Source organism: Poromitra crassiceps, assembly GCF_964638095.1.
Source record: "Poromitra crassiceps genome assembly, chromosome: 21".
Taxonomy (NCBI): domain Eukaryota; kingdom Metazoa; phylum Chordata; class Actinopteri; order Beryciformes; family Melamphaidae; genus Poromitra; species Poromitra crassiceps.
The window spans coordinates 14,343,805-14,358,161 of NC_139638.1; the positions used below are offsets into that span (position 1 = coordinate 14,343,805).

The 14,357-nt window shown below is 42.6% G+C and overlaps 3 protein-coding genes across 3 annotated transcripts in view; 1 reads left to right on the top strand and 2 right to left on the bottom strand.

Moving 5' to 3' along the window:
- Nucleotides 1-215: 215 nt before the first annotated feature.
- Nucleotides 216-2,716, bottom strand: rpl28 (ribosomal protein L28). The gene is made up of 5 exons (XM_083657487.1): nt 2,694-2,716; nt 1,937-2,024; nt 1,725-1,848; nt 543-661; nt 216-359 (listed from the first exon to the last, which is right to left on the bottom strand). Exons 2-5 carry the CDS (start codon nt 2,015-2,017, stop codon nt 270-272), a joined length of 414 nt encoding a protein of 137 aa, XP_083513613.1. The 5' UTR covers nt 2,018-2,024; nt 2,694-2,716; the 3' UTR covers nt 216-269.
- Nucleotides 2,717-2,990: 274 nt separating this feature from the next.
- On the top strand, nt 2,991-7,652 carry LOC310795207 (uncharacterized protein). Its single transcript, XM_083657273.1, has 6 exons — nt 2,991-3,362; nt 3,928-4,042; nt 4,429-4,541; nt 4,771-4,870; nt 5,048-5,166; nt 6,775-7,652. Exons 1-6 carry the CDS (start codon nt 3,272-3,274, stop codon nt 6,882-6,884), a joined length of 648 nt encoding a protein of 215 aa, XP_083513399.1. The 5' UTR covers nt 2,991-3,271; the 3' UTR covers nt 6,885-7,652.
- Nucleotides 7,653-7,931: 279 nt separating this feature from the next.
- sec16a (SEC16 homolog A, endoplasmic reticulum export factor) overlaps nt 7,932-14,357 on the bottom strand; it is a gene marked incomplete at its 5' end in the record, with an annotated part of 29,475 nt that continues 23,049 nt past the window's right edge. The window contains 4 exons of the mRNA XM_083657734.1: nt 7,932-9,750; nt 10,960-11,028; nt 12,705-12,764; nt 13,460-13,528. Of these exons, the coding sequence (XP_083513860.1) occupies nt 9,676-9,750; nt 10,960-11,028; nt 12,705-12,764; nt 13,460-13,528 (273 nt within the window). The 3' untranslated portion in view covers nt 7,932-9,675. The remainder of the gene's footprint in view (nt 9,751-10,959; nt 11,029-12,704; nt 12,765-13,459; nt 13,529-14,357) is intronic.

The window sequence follows — 14,357 nt, forward strand, 5'->3', positions numbered from 1 at the left end:
ATTAAGTACATTGCTGTCATTACCACAAAAGACTTGTGAAATTTGCCTTCAAAGATCAAATGTATTTATCAGTTCAAGACAATTATGCAACAACTTCGCCCATTTTCCTAGCAAGTTTAACACCTGTTTTCAGTCATAGAGGGAATCCTGCAATCAAAAGCTCTAGGTCCAACCAAAATCCACAGTCACATTTTTGAAGACGCATGACAAAGTGGTGTGTTTTTCAAACAAAAAGCCTTTATTATTTTTATTATACCACGTGAATCCGTTTATGCCGTCTTGGCAGCCCTGGTGCGCTTCTTCTTGACCACAACGGGCTTCTGGCTCTTCAGGATGGCACTGGCACGACGCAGGGCCGCCTGGGGGGAAATCAGAATCACAATGACTTTTCTTGGAAGCTTTACAAGACAAAACGTCAACTTAGGGACCATCTTTAGATGGACCACACAAATGTCAACTTAGGGACCAGATGGACCACACAAACAAAGGTGCTAATGACATCTGGGAGGTTCTTTGGCCCGTGACAACATGAGTGAACTCACCATGCGCAGGTCCTTCCTGTAGTTGTTCTTGGCGATGATGTGCCTCAGGCTGCTGAGGGTGGCACGGGCGTTCTTGTTGATGGTGATCTTCTGATACGAGTTGACAGGTTTGCGCTGACCTGAGCAACAAAAATAAAAACAATGGGGACAACAATTATTTCAAGCACTTAAAAGGACAAATTATTTCAAAATTATGGGCCAATAATTCACAGACGTTCACATTTACAAGTCCCGTAAGTCCTCGAACGCAAAATTGTCGCCAGTCATACTTATACATCGGAATGAAACATTAACAAACTCAAAGCAATCTCAAAATCCTCAGCATTTCTGCTTGTAGCCTACACGGAGAGTGATACTGTAGATAAGAAGAACGTGTATCAAGCTTGGCCCAGCAATTTTCAGAGGCTCAAACTCAGATTCAATTCAATCACTTTTAAGGACGTCTTTATAAATCAAGCACTTTCAAGTGCTTGATTTTTTCTTTTTAAATTCAAGTACTTTCCAGACATGTGGCAACCCTGTAGTGAAAAAAATAAAAGAGCATGTTGGGTACAGTACTATTACTATTGACTGAGCCACCATTTTTGTTGTTGTTGCCATCTATAAATAATGGCAATGTTGTATTATGTCATTTCTAAACAACTGCAGGTTAATTCTACCAATTAAAAACCAACAAAATTTTTACTTGGATCCTTTAAAGAACAGCTTAAAATATCCAACTTGGACAGGCTTTTCATTAAAATGATAAAACTTTTTATACGTTTTATAAGACCAAACACTACCCCACAGAGATGAGACATTCTTGCCGTCAATTTCCGGCCTGTTTGACGATGTTGTTGCTATGTGACGCAGGGGAACCGGGGATCGCTCTCCTATGCGTTACGCCAAACTCGATACAAAAACCTGTCAGTTTTACTGATGTCTTGCTTGTCACCGAGTGCACCCGACTGCTATAACATGACTTTAGACCTCTTATGAATCAGTGGCGTCTTTTGTAATATTCAGATTAAAAACTGAAGCTCAGAACACGTCCGTGTCATTGATATACTCGTTTGTTCCCAGAATTCTCGTCCGCGCTCAGCGTTTTGACTTGCTGTGTGGTGTACCCCTACTTCTGGTTGCGTGACGTCAAGGTGTCCCCAAGAATACTCAATCGTTGGGTTTTGAGAATCTGCTGCTCACCTGCACGCTTCTTTAACACGACCATGATGCCCTTGTCATCAGCCGCTTTCTCCACGCCCACAGTCTTCTTGTGCACCAACCCATTGAAGCGGAAAGAGTTCTTGGACTTCAGGTTGTTGGGCTCCTGTTACACAGGATTAAAATAACATGACACAACTGTAGTTTGTGTACAGCTGGTGCTGCAGAACAACAAGAGGACATGCTGTACTTACAGTGCTGTACGTCTGTCCGTTCCTCTTGATGAGGAAGCTGGAGCAGTTCCTGATGACCATCCACTGCAGATGAGACGACATGATGAACCTGGACACAACCGGACAACAAGTCAACTGACAAGAGTAAATCAAACCTAGACACACATGTTTGTTTGGTGTATCATCATGGCTGTCTGTCCTTTGGAGATGTTTGGTCAGATTCGACATGTTCAAGCCTTGTTTGTCTGTAGTTAGCCCATGGCACACCTTCAACAACAATATTGGCAGTTGTTGGAGAATGATTGGTGTGCCATGGGATTAACGTTACGTTACACAAACACACCTATACAGGTCGTCACAGTACCATCAACTATTAAAACAAATGTAGGCTAAGTAACGGAATAACGAGCTAAGGCCAACACTATACAACGAAATAAGATATTGATCGAACGTTTCATGACTTTTGCAGTCAGTTTATTTAGAAATTAGTGTACGGATGGTACATTTCAAGTATTCAATGTTTCTATCTGGCGTTAGCTCACACAGTCCAGTGGAATGCTAACATGCTAACAGCGTAGCGAGGCCTGGCTAACCGGCCTGACACGCTCCTAAGTTACCGGTCAATTTCACGACTATTCATTGACAAGTATCGCCTCGTGACGTGTATAACAGTCTACACAAGTCAAATATCTTCGCTTTGACTTGCTGAGTCAGACTCAAGACGATAAAATAGTGGACTTTTGTGATTAGGTGCGAACAGACGAAGCGACCACGTTACCTTTCAGCGGAGGAAAAGGATCGCAGAGGCCGGAAACCGCTTCACGGCTGCTTTTGCATAAATCCCTCCGCATTGACAAGTTTGACAACTGCATTTTTTTTTATTGCAGTCGAGACCACGTTTTACACATATCACATTTTAGCGTTATAATAGTACCTATAGCAATATTTAAATTATAATACTTTTTTTCAATGTCATTTCACTGAGTACTATTTCTTCATAAACGCAGCGGAGGAACATCCCCTCGACACTTTGGGCGATGAGCCTCCACGTCATCATTGCGCGCCTTGTGTTTACAGCAGACCGTCCAAATCACTTTTCCATCACTTGCGTTAATAGCTATTTTATAATGTCGGGGAACAACATAAAACAAACGCAGTCGAGACAAGAGAAAACAGGCTCGTAACAGATGTGATGTCGAGCCTGTCTGGACCAAGGAGGTTTGATCCAGGATGTTGTTGTTGTTGTTGACGCTGGCTGGCTGCTGATGTTGCTGTAGGTGGTGAAGCCAGCTAGAAAGCAGGCAGTTCAGTTCAGAGGAAGGAGTCTGTTCAGGTTGTAATGTGAAGAGTCGAGTCATGGACGAGGAAGAGGGCCTGGAGGCAGTTGGTGAGCAGCTGTATAATCTGATTTACCCCAAACACGCACAGATCGCTGGGAAACTCACAGGTGAGCTGACCTCTGGAACCGGCTGTTGTTGTTGTTGTTGTTGTTGTTGTTGGTGGTGGTGGTTTGGTGACTTTGTCAGTTTGTTGCCCCACAAGTAACAAGGAACAAATAACAATCATGTTCATAGTAAGTCATTAACTAAGTATAAGTAACTAGTAACGTAAAGTTACGTTTATTTGTATGGCACCTTTCACAGATACAGAATTACAAAGTGTTTTTACAATATAAAAAATAGAAATAACAGACAGCACAGTGCCTTGCAAAATAGAATACCAGCAACAGCAGACAAAACAGGAACAGAAACATATACAAGTGCAGTAGGACAAAAAGGACAACAATTCAAAACACAGATGAGGAAAAACATACAGTCTATGGGAAAAACCAATAAGATCAAATCAAATGGAACAAGTCACTGCAGGCTAATAAAAGTCTGAATAAAAACGTGTTCAGCTGCTTTTTAAAGATGACATTCTATAAATTGGGTGCAACAGCTTTAGCAATTCTGCATAATAATAACTTTGAAAATACTACAGACAAAGTTGTGAAAACCACTGTGCTCCAACAGGCATGCTGCTGGAGCTGCCAGGGCCTGTGCTGACTCAGATGCTGCAGGACGAGGCCATGCTGAGCGGAGCTTTGGAGAAAGCCCTCCGAGCCCTTCACCTGACCCAGGGGCCCAGGTAAGCCCTCCGAGCCCTTCACCTGACCCAGGGGCCCAGGTAAGCCCTCAGAGCCCTTCACCTGACCCAGGTGCCCAGGTAAGCCCTCCGAGCCCTTCACCTGACCCAGGGGCCCAGGTTGGTCATCCTCAGTAGAGAGGGGTTTGAGGCATTCACAGTCCCATCTGATGGCATTTTTAGTTTTTGTTGTTAGTTTGTTGTATGTTAGAATTATTTTTCCATTGATAATAGATCGAAAGTAGTTCAGCTTCATTGCCAGTAAAGCTGATAAGTCCTTTCAATAAAGATTCTAAGGGGGTTTATGGTGTAGGACATTCTGTAAAAGTGGTGTAGCATGGATTTGTAACTTTTTGAAGTGTCCTCACAACACTGTGTATTTCTGACAGCAAGGGAACTTGTAAGGATGAGGATGACGTGTCGGTGTCCTCTGACTCTCTGGGGGAGCAGCTGTTTGAGCTGGTGGACGTTTACAACACCGGACACTCTCAGAAAATCACCGGTAAGCAAACAACTTTTTATGTTTTACTTTATTACTTAATTCAATACTATCCTTTTTAATTTTTTTAACTTGATTTTCACTCAGATAATGAGTAAACTCTAGTCTAGAGTTTGTTGTTGTTGTTTTAGATTTACAACCTTTTGGGGTCATTTTTAATCATGGTACCAGCACTACTGTCAGTGTGTGTACTGTCTGTCTACCATGAGTTGCACCATCCCTTCCTCTACAGGCATGCTTCTGGAGCAGCACAAAGAAGCAGTGTTAAACCTGCTTTCAGAGCCCACACTCCTGGAAGAGCAGGTGAACCTCGCTGTGAAGACACTAAAGGAGTAGGTGACTAGTTACTGTGTGTGTATATTTATATTCTCATAGTTTGTGTAGCATATTCTGGCCAACCTGCATTCCAGGTCATTTGCAATTCAAATGTATCAAAACAAAAGATCAAATAACAATCACAAATGAATTAAGTAATGCATTCAATTGAATCCATACCTGCTCCCCTTCAGGCAGAATGTGGAGACGGACGTCAGCGACTCGTCGGACACCGATGACACGGAGCGACTCGGAGAGAAGCTGTTCTCACTGGTGGAGGAGCTGGATCCACTTCATGCAAATGATATTACAGGTTGGCTGATTCTGTCTCTAGTTCTGTCTCTCTTCCCTGATTTATGAATCCAAGTACCCCCTTTACCCGACTACAACATGTTTCTTTGAAAACTGCAAGAGAAAACTGGAGCATAATGATGCAATGAAACAATGATGAGCCACCTTTTGAAGAATATCACATTACAAAATAAGAAATGGAGTGAAAGAGTTGCAATTACCCTGCGTACCCCAGTTTGGGAACCATTGCTCCTACAATGTCCTACAGTATCTTAGGGAACTTAAGCCACTTCTTAACATGCAGTGGAATCCGTATTATAACCAGCTCCTAGCCGGTTGGCCTGCATGTTAAACAACAATTAGCCGGCCTACGCACACTCCCGCGAGTCCGTATCTTATTCATCTCGGTCCCCGGTGTAACATCCGCATAATAGGAAAAGCGGTTCCTATTAAACACTGGCAGCTCATAATCCCGATCATGTCTGAGTGGGCAGGTGGTGGCACTTCACATTCACTAGTTTATTAATTAATGAATCGTTCGGGCAATCGCTTATATCAACGAATTAAACGAGCAAACTCACGGTTTCCTCAAGTGCTGCAAACGGCTTTGAATTGTTTGGTAGAGGCTAGGGATCCCAACGCGCTTCAGCTATGCAGGCAGGCAGGTCTGGTCCATCACACCGAGGAGAGGAGAGAGCTTACTGCTGCGCTGCTGATCCATGTCAGAAAAAGTGAGACATAGGCCTAGCCTAACTTTTGTGGGGAGAAATACATTGAAAACTAGTCAGATATGACTTGAATGCCACTTGTAAAATAAATCACCCACAGTGATTGACGACGGTCCGACCACTATTTTGACTGGGCGGCTTTATGTAACAAGCGCTCATTTTTGGCATACTGCCACCCCTAGCGGTCGGAATGGACCCTCGAGTTAAAACGGCATGTTTTTGAATGGAGTTTGGTTAAAGATTCGCTAAAGCTGTTTTCGACGACTCACACGACAACTATTTGCCTTGTAGGGAATAACGTGCATGCTCCCGCACCCCCTCCCCCCGCCCACTGGCAGAGAGAATACTGACCTTTTCCAGCAGTTTCTAAACAAAGACCCCTCATGTTTAAAAAGGTAAAACTGGAAAATATCCTGCTAGCTGCTAGCCAGACATGATCCAGACTTCATGTTTAAAAGCCACTTTAATGTCCTACATTATCTTAATGTCCTGCAGTATCTTAATGTCCTACAGTATCTTAATGTCCTACAGTATCTTAATGTCCTGCAGTATCTTAATGTCTAAACACACTGGAAATGGAAGCAGGGCCACGCGTAAATTAGGCTCAAGCAGGAGCCTGGCCATTCACACCAGAAGCGTTTTGCTCCACGTCGGTCACAACTTGTACTGACTTCATGCCTGACTGCACACAATCGCTCGCGGGTCACGTCAAAAATAGACCAGAGGCGGAAACTATCACTGCAGGCCACCAGCGCCGAGCCGTGGCTGGTGTGACTAGTCTGATCTGTTAACAAGGGCACTGAAATGATGCTTCAGATGCTTCACCTCGCTTCTGTTTCCAGTGTGTTTGCACAGTTGCACCGTATAACGTATCAAAGCATGCTTGTTTTGTCTCTCTCTAGGTATGCTACTGGAGATGGAGCCAGCCACTGTCCTCCAGATGCTCAGTGACCACGCCATGCTGGATGTTGCTGTTCACAAAGCACAGGCAGCGCTGGAAACCTTTAAGTGAACCTTCTCAACGATAATGAAATGACACGAGAAGTATTTGGACAGAAGAGGACGGCCACATTTTGCATCCGGAGTAACATTTCCATGAATGACTGGAAGAACAATGTTCCATTATCCCAGAAGAGCATGATAATATAAGTCAGACATTTTTATCCAGATTTCTGATGTAATTTAAACAGTCTGTGGAGAGCATCTGGGAAACCGCTTTGAGCTGACAATGTGGAATAATGAATGAATGGAGTTGCGCCCCAGTCATGGCCGGGGTCACTTTGCTAGATTGTTTCTCTGCCTCTGTAGAATGACACATATTTACCCACCGCTTTTGCTCCGACTGGGAGCAGGACTTCCACAATGAGAGATCAAGATCTGCAATATGGGACGATGTTGTCAACAGTCTAGGGTCACCAATGTATTTGTAGTTTTTGGGTTTGTATTTGTACAGTGCACCTCTCATACTGATGTAAATGTAAAAGTGACATGTCCACTTTCTGCTAAAAATCGATCATAGTAAGGAATAAATAACAGATAGTTGATGAGCTTATGTCTATATAATCATTGAAGAATGAGGTGCTTGCCAAGGAACAGAGCGTAAAGACAGATTTTCCATTCAACATAACATGAGGAGTTAGGATGGTCAAGAAGATGATCTTACAGTACATCACCACCAGGTGTCAGCTCTACGATGAATCAATCCTCTTTTAGACTAGACTGCCAAGACTTTAACTTGCAAGTCAGGACCCCCCTACCAGATGTGGGACTCAAGTCACATGACTTGGACTCAGGTCAGACTGAAGTCGCAATTTTAATTGATTGAGAATTGACTCGGGTTCTGAAGGGACACCATAAGCTTCAGCAGAACTGTACTAAAATACATGCATTAACAATATGAAATTAATCAACAATTATAAGTCATTTAGAACTTTATTCCCAAAATGAAATTCATCTAATTTATGTTCCTAAGTCCAGGTTCACTCACTTTTTTCAGTTGAGGTAAAATACAATTAAATTCTATCAGTCAGTCTTGCAATGTTCCTTTGATGTCTATCAATGATGTATTGACAATAATGGCATATTACTATTTTGTGTCAACCCCACAACTGCCAGGTACTTTTCTCAGGTACAGATGCTTGCCAAAAGGAGATGAAAACATACTTCTAATGTCATGTCATTTAATAATGAGACACTTCCATTGTATTTTAAAATCACAGTTTCTGATATTGATCACATATTCTTACAAATAAGCATTTCACAAAATTAAATAATGAATAAAACCCATAGACATAATCTTTCAAAGTGCTAAAGAGCGCAAAAATATCTTTATTACCATGATTTTTCTCCTTAACTTTTTTGTCAAGAATTGTACATGAATTCTAAACACGGGGAAAATCAATCATTTATCTCAAATGAAAGGGGGACCTTTGAAAATCATAACCTGGTGGTCACATGACACAAACACTTATCAGGAACCAAGTAGAAGCAAGGGATTTGGGATAACAGCTAGTTAAAACAAATCACATGTCAGCAAAGGAAAATGACAAGGAAGTAGTTTGGGTACAATTAGCTCTTATTTCACAATTTAGATGGTCTATTTATCTGCAGAAGCGGCCAATAGAAATGATCAGAATGTGAATCCAAGACACTAATGGATCCCTAATGGATTATAACTGCATTTGATCAAAGCTAATCAGGAAAAAAAATAGTTGCTCTCCACACACTTTTATGACTACAGCTCATAAATACAATCAATCAGATATACAAATATTTGGATAAATTCATTATTTTTAGAGACATTTAAAATTATGTTTTTTTAGTCCTGAATCCTGCAGTTCTGAAGACCACTCCTGGTTTCTCTCATATTGTCAGACTTGTCAGAGAGGAGGGGACGACCACGAGCCTAACCGACGCATCTTGAAAGTGAAGAGTTGCTGATGGGCAGGACAGTTAAATAAATATCGGAAACAAGCAACATTCTAACACTGACAAACTTCCGGGACAGTCTTTCCACTTTCCAGTGTCTCTAACCGAGACGCCAAGATCCTTCCTGAGTGGAGGGCGACTGAGAGGGGAACACAGCAGACACTGCACTACTCACACTCACCACATTGCACACAAAATGCCATCTCCAGTTGACGCGGGGGGAAGGGGGCGGGGCCACAAATGAAGGGGGGGGGGGGGGGGGGACCACAAATGAACATATTAAATTATATAAGATGAAGTTCAGAGGTGTCACTTTCATTCCATTCCATTCCATTCCATTCCACACACACACACACACACACACACGTCACTCCAGGGCCTTGGACACACGAAAGGAAAAGTGAAAACAGGAGCTGGGAAGGTTGTTCTCTGCTGACGACGACGTTGAATTTGAGGGAAAACTGTAACTAACGATTCCGGTCAGCCATCACAGACAGATTAGAGGAGCAAAAGTATTTATGGTACACTACTTGAGTCTATTATAAACACACAGTTTTCGTATAAATGCATCCATGCGTAAGCTTTTGTGTGTGTTGAGACCCACTGTACAATTGTCTGTTTCAGTTTGGATGCAGGAAAAAAGCCCTTCAAGAAAACACCTTGCCTACTAAAAAAAAACAATGGAAAATGTTGGACTACAGAAAAAGATGAAAGAGTGGTTTAGAGGTTTGAGTGATGGTCAATATGCTTTTCTTAGCTGGGGGCAACAGGAAGGATCCTTCAGACAGAAAGCAGTATGTCCATGTGCTTCAGTTTCTCCCGGTCAGGATATCACTCCATCAAACCAGTCTGTTTACAATCTCTCGGCCAGGTGTTCATTTCAACACCGGGTACTGCCGCTGACCGCCCAGACGACCCGTACGGACTCCGCCTCCTGATGGCACACTTGCCTAGGAAGAGAGGAGGAAACAAAACAGCCCAAACAATGAGACAAGATCAAGGTGTGAAAAGGAAAACTTTGAGATGCTGCTTTTAGTTTATATCTTATGTGCCTGATTGAACAGAAATGAGAGGACATTGTCACTACTGACTCACAAGGACCAAGAATTGGGGTTATGAGACCAGCAGACAAACACCTGCCTTCAAATGGAAGTCGTGAGTTCGTGGTTATGACATGGGAAGTTGCGTACGCTATATATATATATATATATATATAATATATATGCTTTGCGTTCAAGTGGTTAAGTGGTGAGAGCACTGCTGTGACACAACGCTGCGTCTAGAAGCCACCAAGGCTAACAAAGCAAGCGGGTAACGTAAGGCAGGAAATGCAAAGGCATAATAATGATAGAGGAATATCAACATTTTCCTCAGAAATGTTCCAAAATGACTACAAAAAACTCCATACGACTAAGATTACAATATATTAACTTACCATCCACCGAAAAATGAACTTCCATGGCCTCCGCCATTTCTGAAAACGTCAACAACCCGTCATAACTTGTGAACTCGGAGCATTCCGAAAATGTCCACTTCCGAAGTCATGAAAACCACAGAGGTCAGAGTTCATCTGGACTCTTCTTGTGAAAACACAACCGCATTTGAAGGTAGGGCTGTGCAATAAAATCGATACGGCAATATATCGCAATACTTTTTTCTGCAATACTATATCGATATTTCAGAAAAATATTGTGATATATCGTTATATCGTCATATCGATGTTTTGCACATCCGTGTGTTCAGTGACACAATAAGAATACTTTTTATTTCAGTGCATTCAGTAAGACACTCAACACCCAGTAGTTTTTATTAAATTTGTCCACTCAGTTATCAATATAAAGTGATGTACGTATTATTACACTACCTGCGTGGTACATAGCGTGTTTGTTTTTAGCTCTATTTTAACATTTTCAGTAAATTATGTAGAGTATTGCAATATATCGCAATATGTATTGTATCGCAATGTATCGTGATACAATTGTATCATGACCCATGTATCGTGATACGTATCGTATCGTGAGGTCCTTGCGAATACCCAGCCCTATTTGAAGGCAGCAATTCATGCATTCAACTGAACAAGATACTTGGTCAGACTTCCAGTTCAGGGTCCCTGCATTGTCCCATAATGATGCTCTCGTTTTCTGTTTGTTCATCCTCACCTGTGGAAACTGGGCGGGGTTATAAAAGGTTACGCCTCCAGGGGGTGGATTTCCTTGGACAGGATGACTCTGCAAAGGACAGGCAGAGTTACTCCAGTGCAAAACCTTTACCATCCCAGTACTTCTATGGTCTGTGAGACTCCAAATGCTTTGCTCCATTCTGCCCATGAAAGTTGTCTGCTGTCACATCACAATAATACACACATCATCCTGGATCAGTAATGACAAGGAGCTGCTGGATCCACAAACCACTGGTTTCACTTGTTTTAGTAAGCATGCAAAGCAGTGTGGAGGGTTAATGTCAGCTGGTGCTCCTATGGGAACAGGCAAGGGAGTGAAGCTGCAACACTCTCCAGCATGCGTCACTCTCTGATCTACAGTACGACTGACCAGTTATCCAGTGGCCTTCACGTGTCGTTGGTTTATCTGTGTAACAAAACAAAATGTATCTTCAATGCAGTCAGTCACTAGCTGGGTTTCCATCCAAATGCATCGCAACTTTTAATCGAATTTTCAGAAAGTCGGCAAAATAAAATGTGAAACAATGCGCGTTTCCATCCACTGCTATTTTGTGAATTAGAGAGCTGTCAATCACCTGGTGTTTGAGGCTGTCTGAGCTGCTGATCAGCTGCTAGACCTGATATACAGCTCTATTAAACACATCTAACGTTATTAATTTAAAGTTTCTTGATGATCTACAAGTAGACAAAGGTACCATAACGCCATTTCTGGATTACCAGGTGCGACTCTGCAAACTAACGTTATAATCCCAACCCAATCTCCCAAAAAAATGTAAAATAGCAATGTTTGTGGACCAACGTTGCTATGCTACAATTTCGGCTCAGAAATTGTAAAATGCTAATCCACGGAGCAGATAGTAAGTGAATACAATTTCATTCAAGTCTAGAAGTGAGTCGCCTTAAAGTTAATATCCCAGTCTTCTTATATATGTGAATGTTGATGTTTTATACCCTGTTTTATAATGCACTGTTTTTATCCTTTTTTATCCTTAACATGACTCTTTTTGCAGCCCCTCTCCCTTACCCCACAGGCCGTCAGTGTAAATAAGAATTTGTTCTTAATGACTCGCCTGTCTAAATAAAGGTTAAATAAAATAAAATAAAATTCTTCCGTTTACCACGGCGGGTATTGTGCTGCGCGTACCATTATTTACCGTGTGTAGCTCTATTGTGTGGAGGCTACCCAGGATGTCATGTTTTGCACTGATCAAGGCAAACTGTGTTGTTTTTGAATGTAGAGACAACGGAATATCGATTAAACTGTTTCCACCGCACGTTTCGCATTTTTCTTTTATCGATACACCCGACTTTTCCGCCTCCCTCAAGCGTGAAAACCTTTTTGCGATATTTGGAGGTTTTTGCGAATTAGGCAGCGTTTCCACTCAGTTTTTTTATGCGCAAATTGAAATTTCGCATCAAAACAGGTGGAGGGAAACCCGACTACGGTCTCCAACTGGGATGATCTTGAATGAGTTGGGTTGTATGAAACAGATACAGAGTTCAGTGAGTAATGCTGGAGAGAGCAGGCAGGCATCTCAGGCTGGATGGGCGGCAAGGCTTGACGGGCAAATGGTGAGGCGTGCGACTTGTGATGTGGCAGGGTGCTAGGTGGGCAATGGGGGTGCTAGGTGAGCGATGGGGGTGCTAGGTGGGTGGCAAAGGGGTGTGGTTGGCAGGTGGGTGTGAGAGCGGACGTGGAGGGCATTGAGGCCCAGCTAGATGTACCTGGTTTAAATGCTGACTCACTTCACGTGATAAAGAACTCATTGAGCTAGAACGTGAGAGCTGGACAGCAGAACGGACAAAAACACAAAGCACAAACCCAGATTAATCACCTCCCATCATGCACTGGATTAGATTTGCCTCCACCAGTTCAGAATGAGAATAATGAAATCAGCATTAGGACATTAGGGTTCTTGATCAAAACAAGACAGAGATGGAGAGAATTAGACTCAACAGCCAATGGAACTGAGATTTGACATGTTGTCCTGGCCACACATATTGCATGATTATGAGGAAAGATTTTAAGTGGACCGCGCATGAATTTTCACCTTGTAATTCTCTCTCGCACGCACATGCGCAGACACGCACGCACGCACACACACACGCACGCACGCACGCGCAAACACACACACACACACACACACACACACACACACACACACACACACACACACACACACACACAGGTGCACACACACAGGCACACAAGCACACACACACAGGCATACACACACGCACACACACACGCGCAAACACACACACACACACACACACACACACACACACACACACACACACACACACACAGGCACACACACACACACACACACACAGGCACACACACACACAGGCACACACACACAGGCACACAGGCTGTTAGGAGTAGAGCATCATGTTTCGATGGTGGCGTGAAGGTAGTGTGGTAGCTCGAGTAGCAGACTGCTGGGCTGCCAGCTGACGGGACAAGGTTGTCTCACCTCCCCTGACTGTGTGCCATCAGGCATGGGAGGACCTTCTGAACCAGGTGGAAACATCGGGTTGAACATCTGCGCAGATCAATGAAAAGAGCAAAGCAGAATCTGCATGAACAGAGTTTCCAACTGTATACTTGATGCAGGCTGGCTCAGGATAACCATTTTATGATGGCAGAAGTAATTATTCTCAGCCAGTAAACAGTGAAGCATATGGCTCAAATTGCTTGCAGAAAGAATTACGGTAGTTAGTTAGGCTAATAATGCATTTATGTCGCACTACACAGTTACCATTCAATTAGGAAAAGTCTTTCAATCACTGACGGCCAGTATTCAATGATTACTCTCTATAAGCAAAATGACCAGAGCCGAGATTAGATTGAATCATTAAACTTCTGACAGCTAACGGAGTATTTTTGTGATGTGATGAGAAAAATGGCGTAAAATGCAACTTGATCTTTTCATTAAAGCAAGTCCACACCTTTTTAAAAAGCAGCTCAAATCCTCACTCAAGGATCATTTGAAAATAAATGATTCTTAGGCTATAGGAATACAAAATTGAGAAGGGAGCTCCTTGAATTTTACAAAAATAGTATTTTAATCCTGAATTAAGGCTGGAAGACCCTGTGTGGTTGAAACGCGCGTAGCATTTTGTTTGCCCGTGTACCCTATTGAAGATATATTCTGTTTGTAACACTGCTGTGTACACGAATATATTACTTCGGGATTAAAATACTATTTTTGTAAAATTCAAGGAGCTCCCTTCTCAATTTTGTTTACTACTTTGCCTGCTGAGCTGCCTTGGTCCACAACTCTGTGCTCCCTCATTTTGTACAGTTAGGCTATAGGAATAACACAGATTTAATTGATTGTGGTATTGTGTTGTTTGATTGTATTGGGTTAT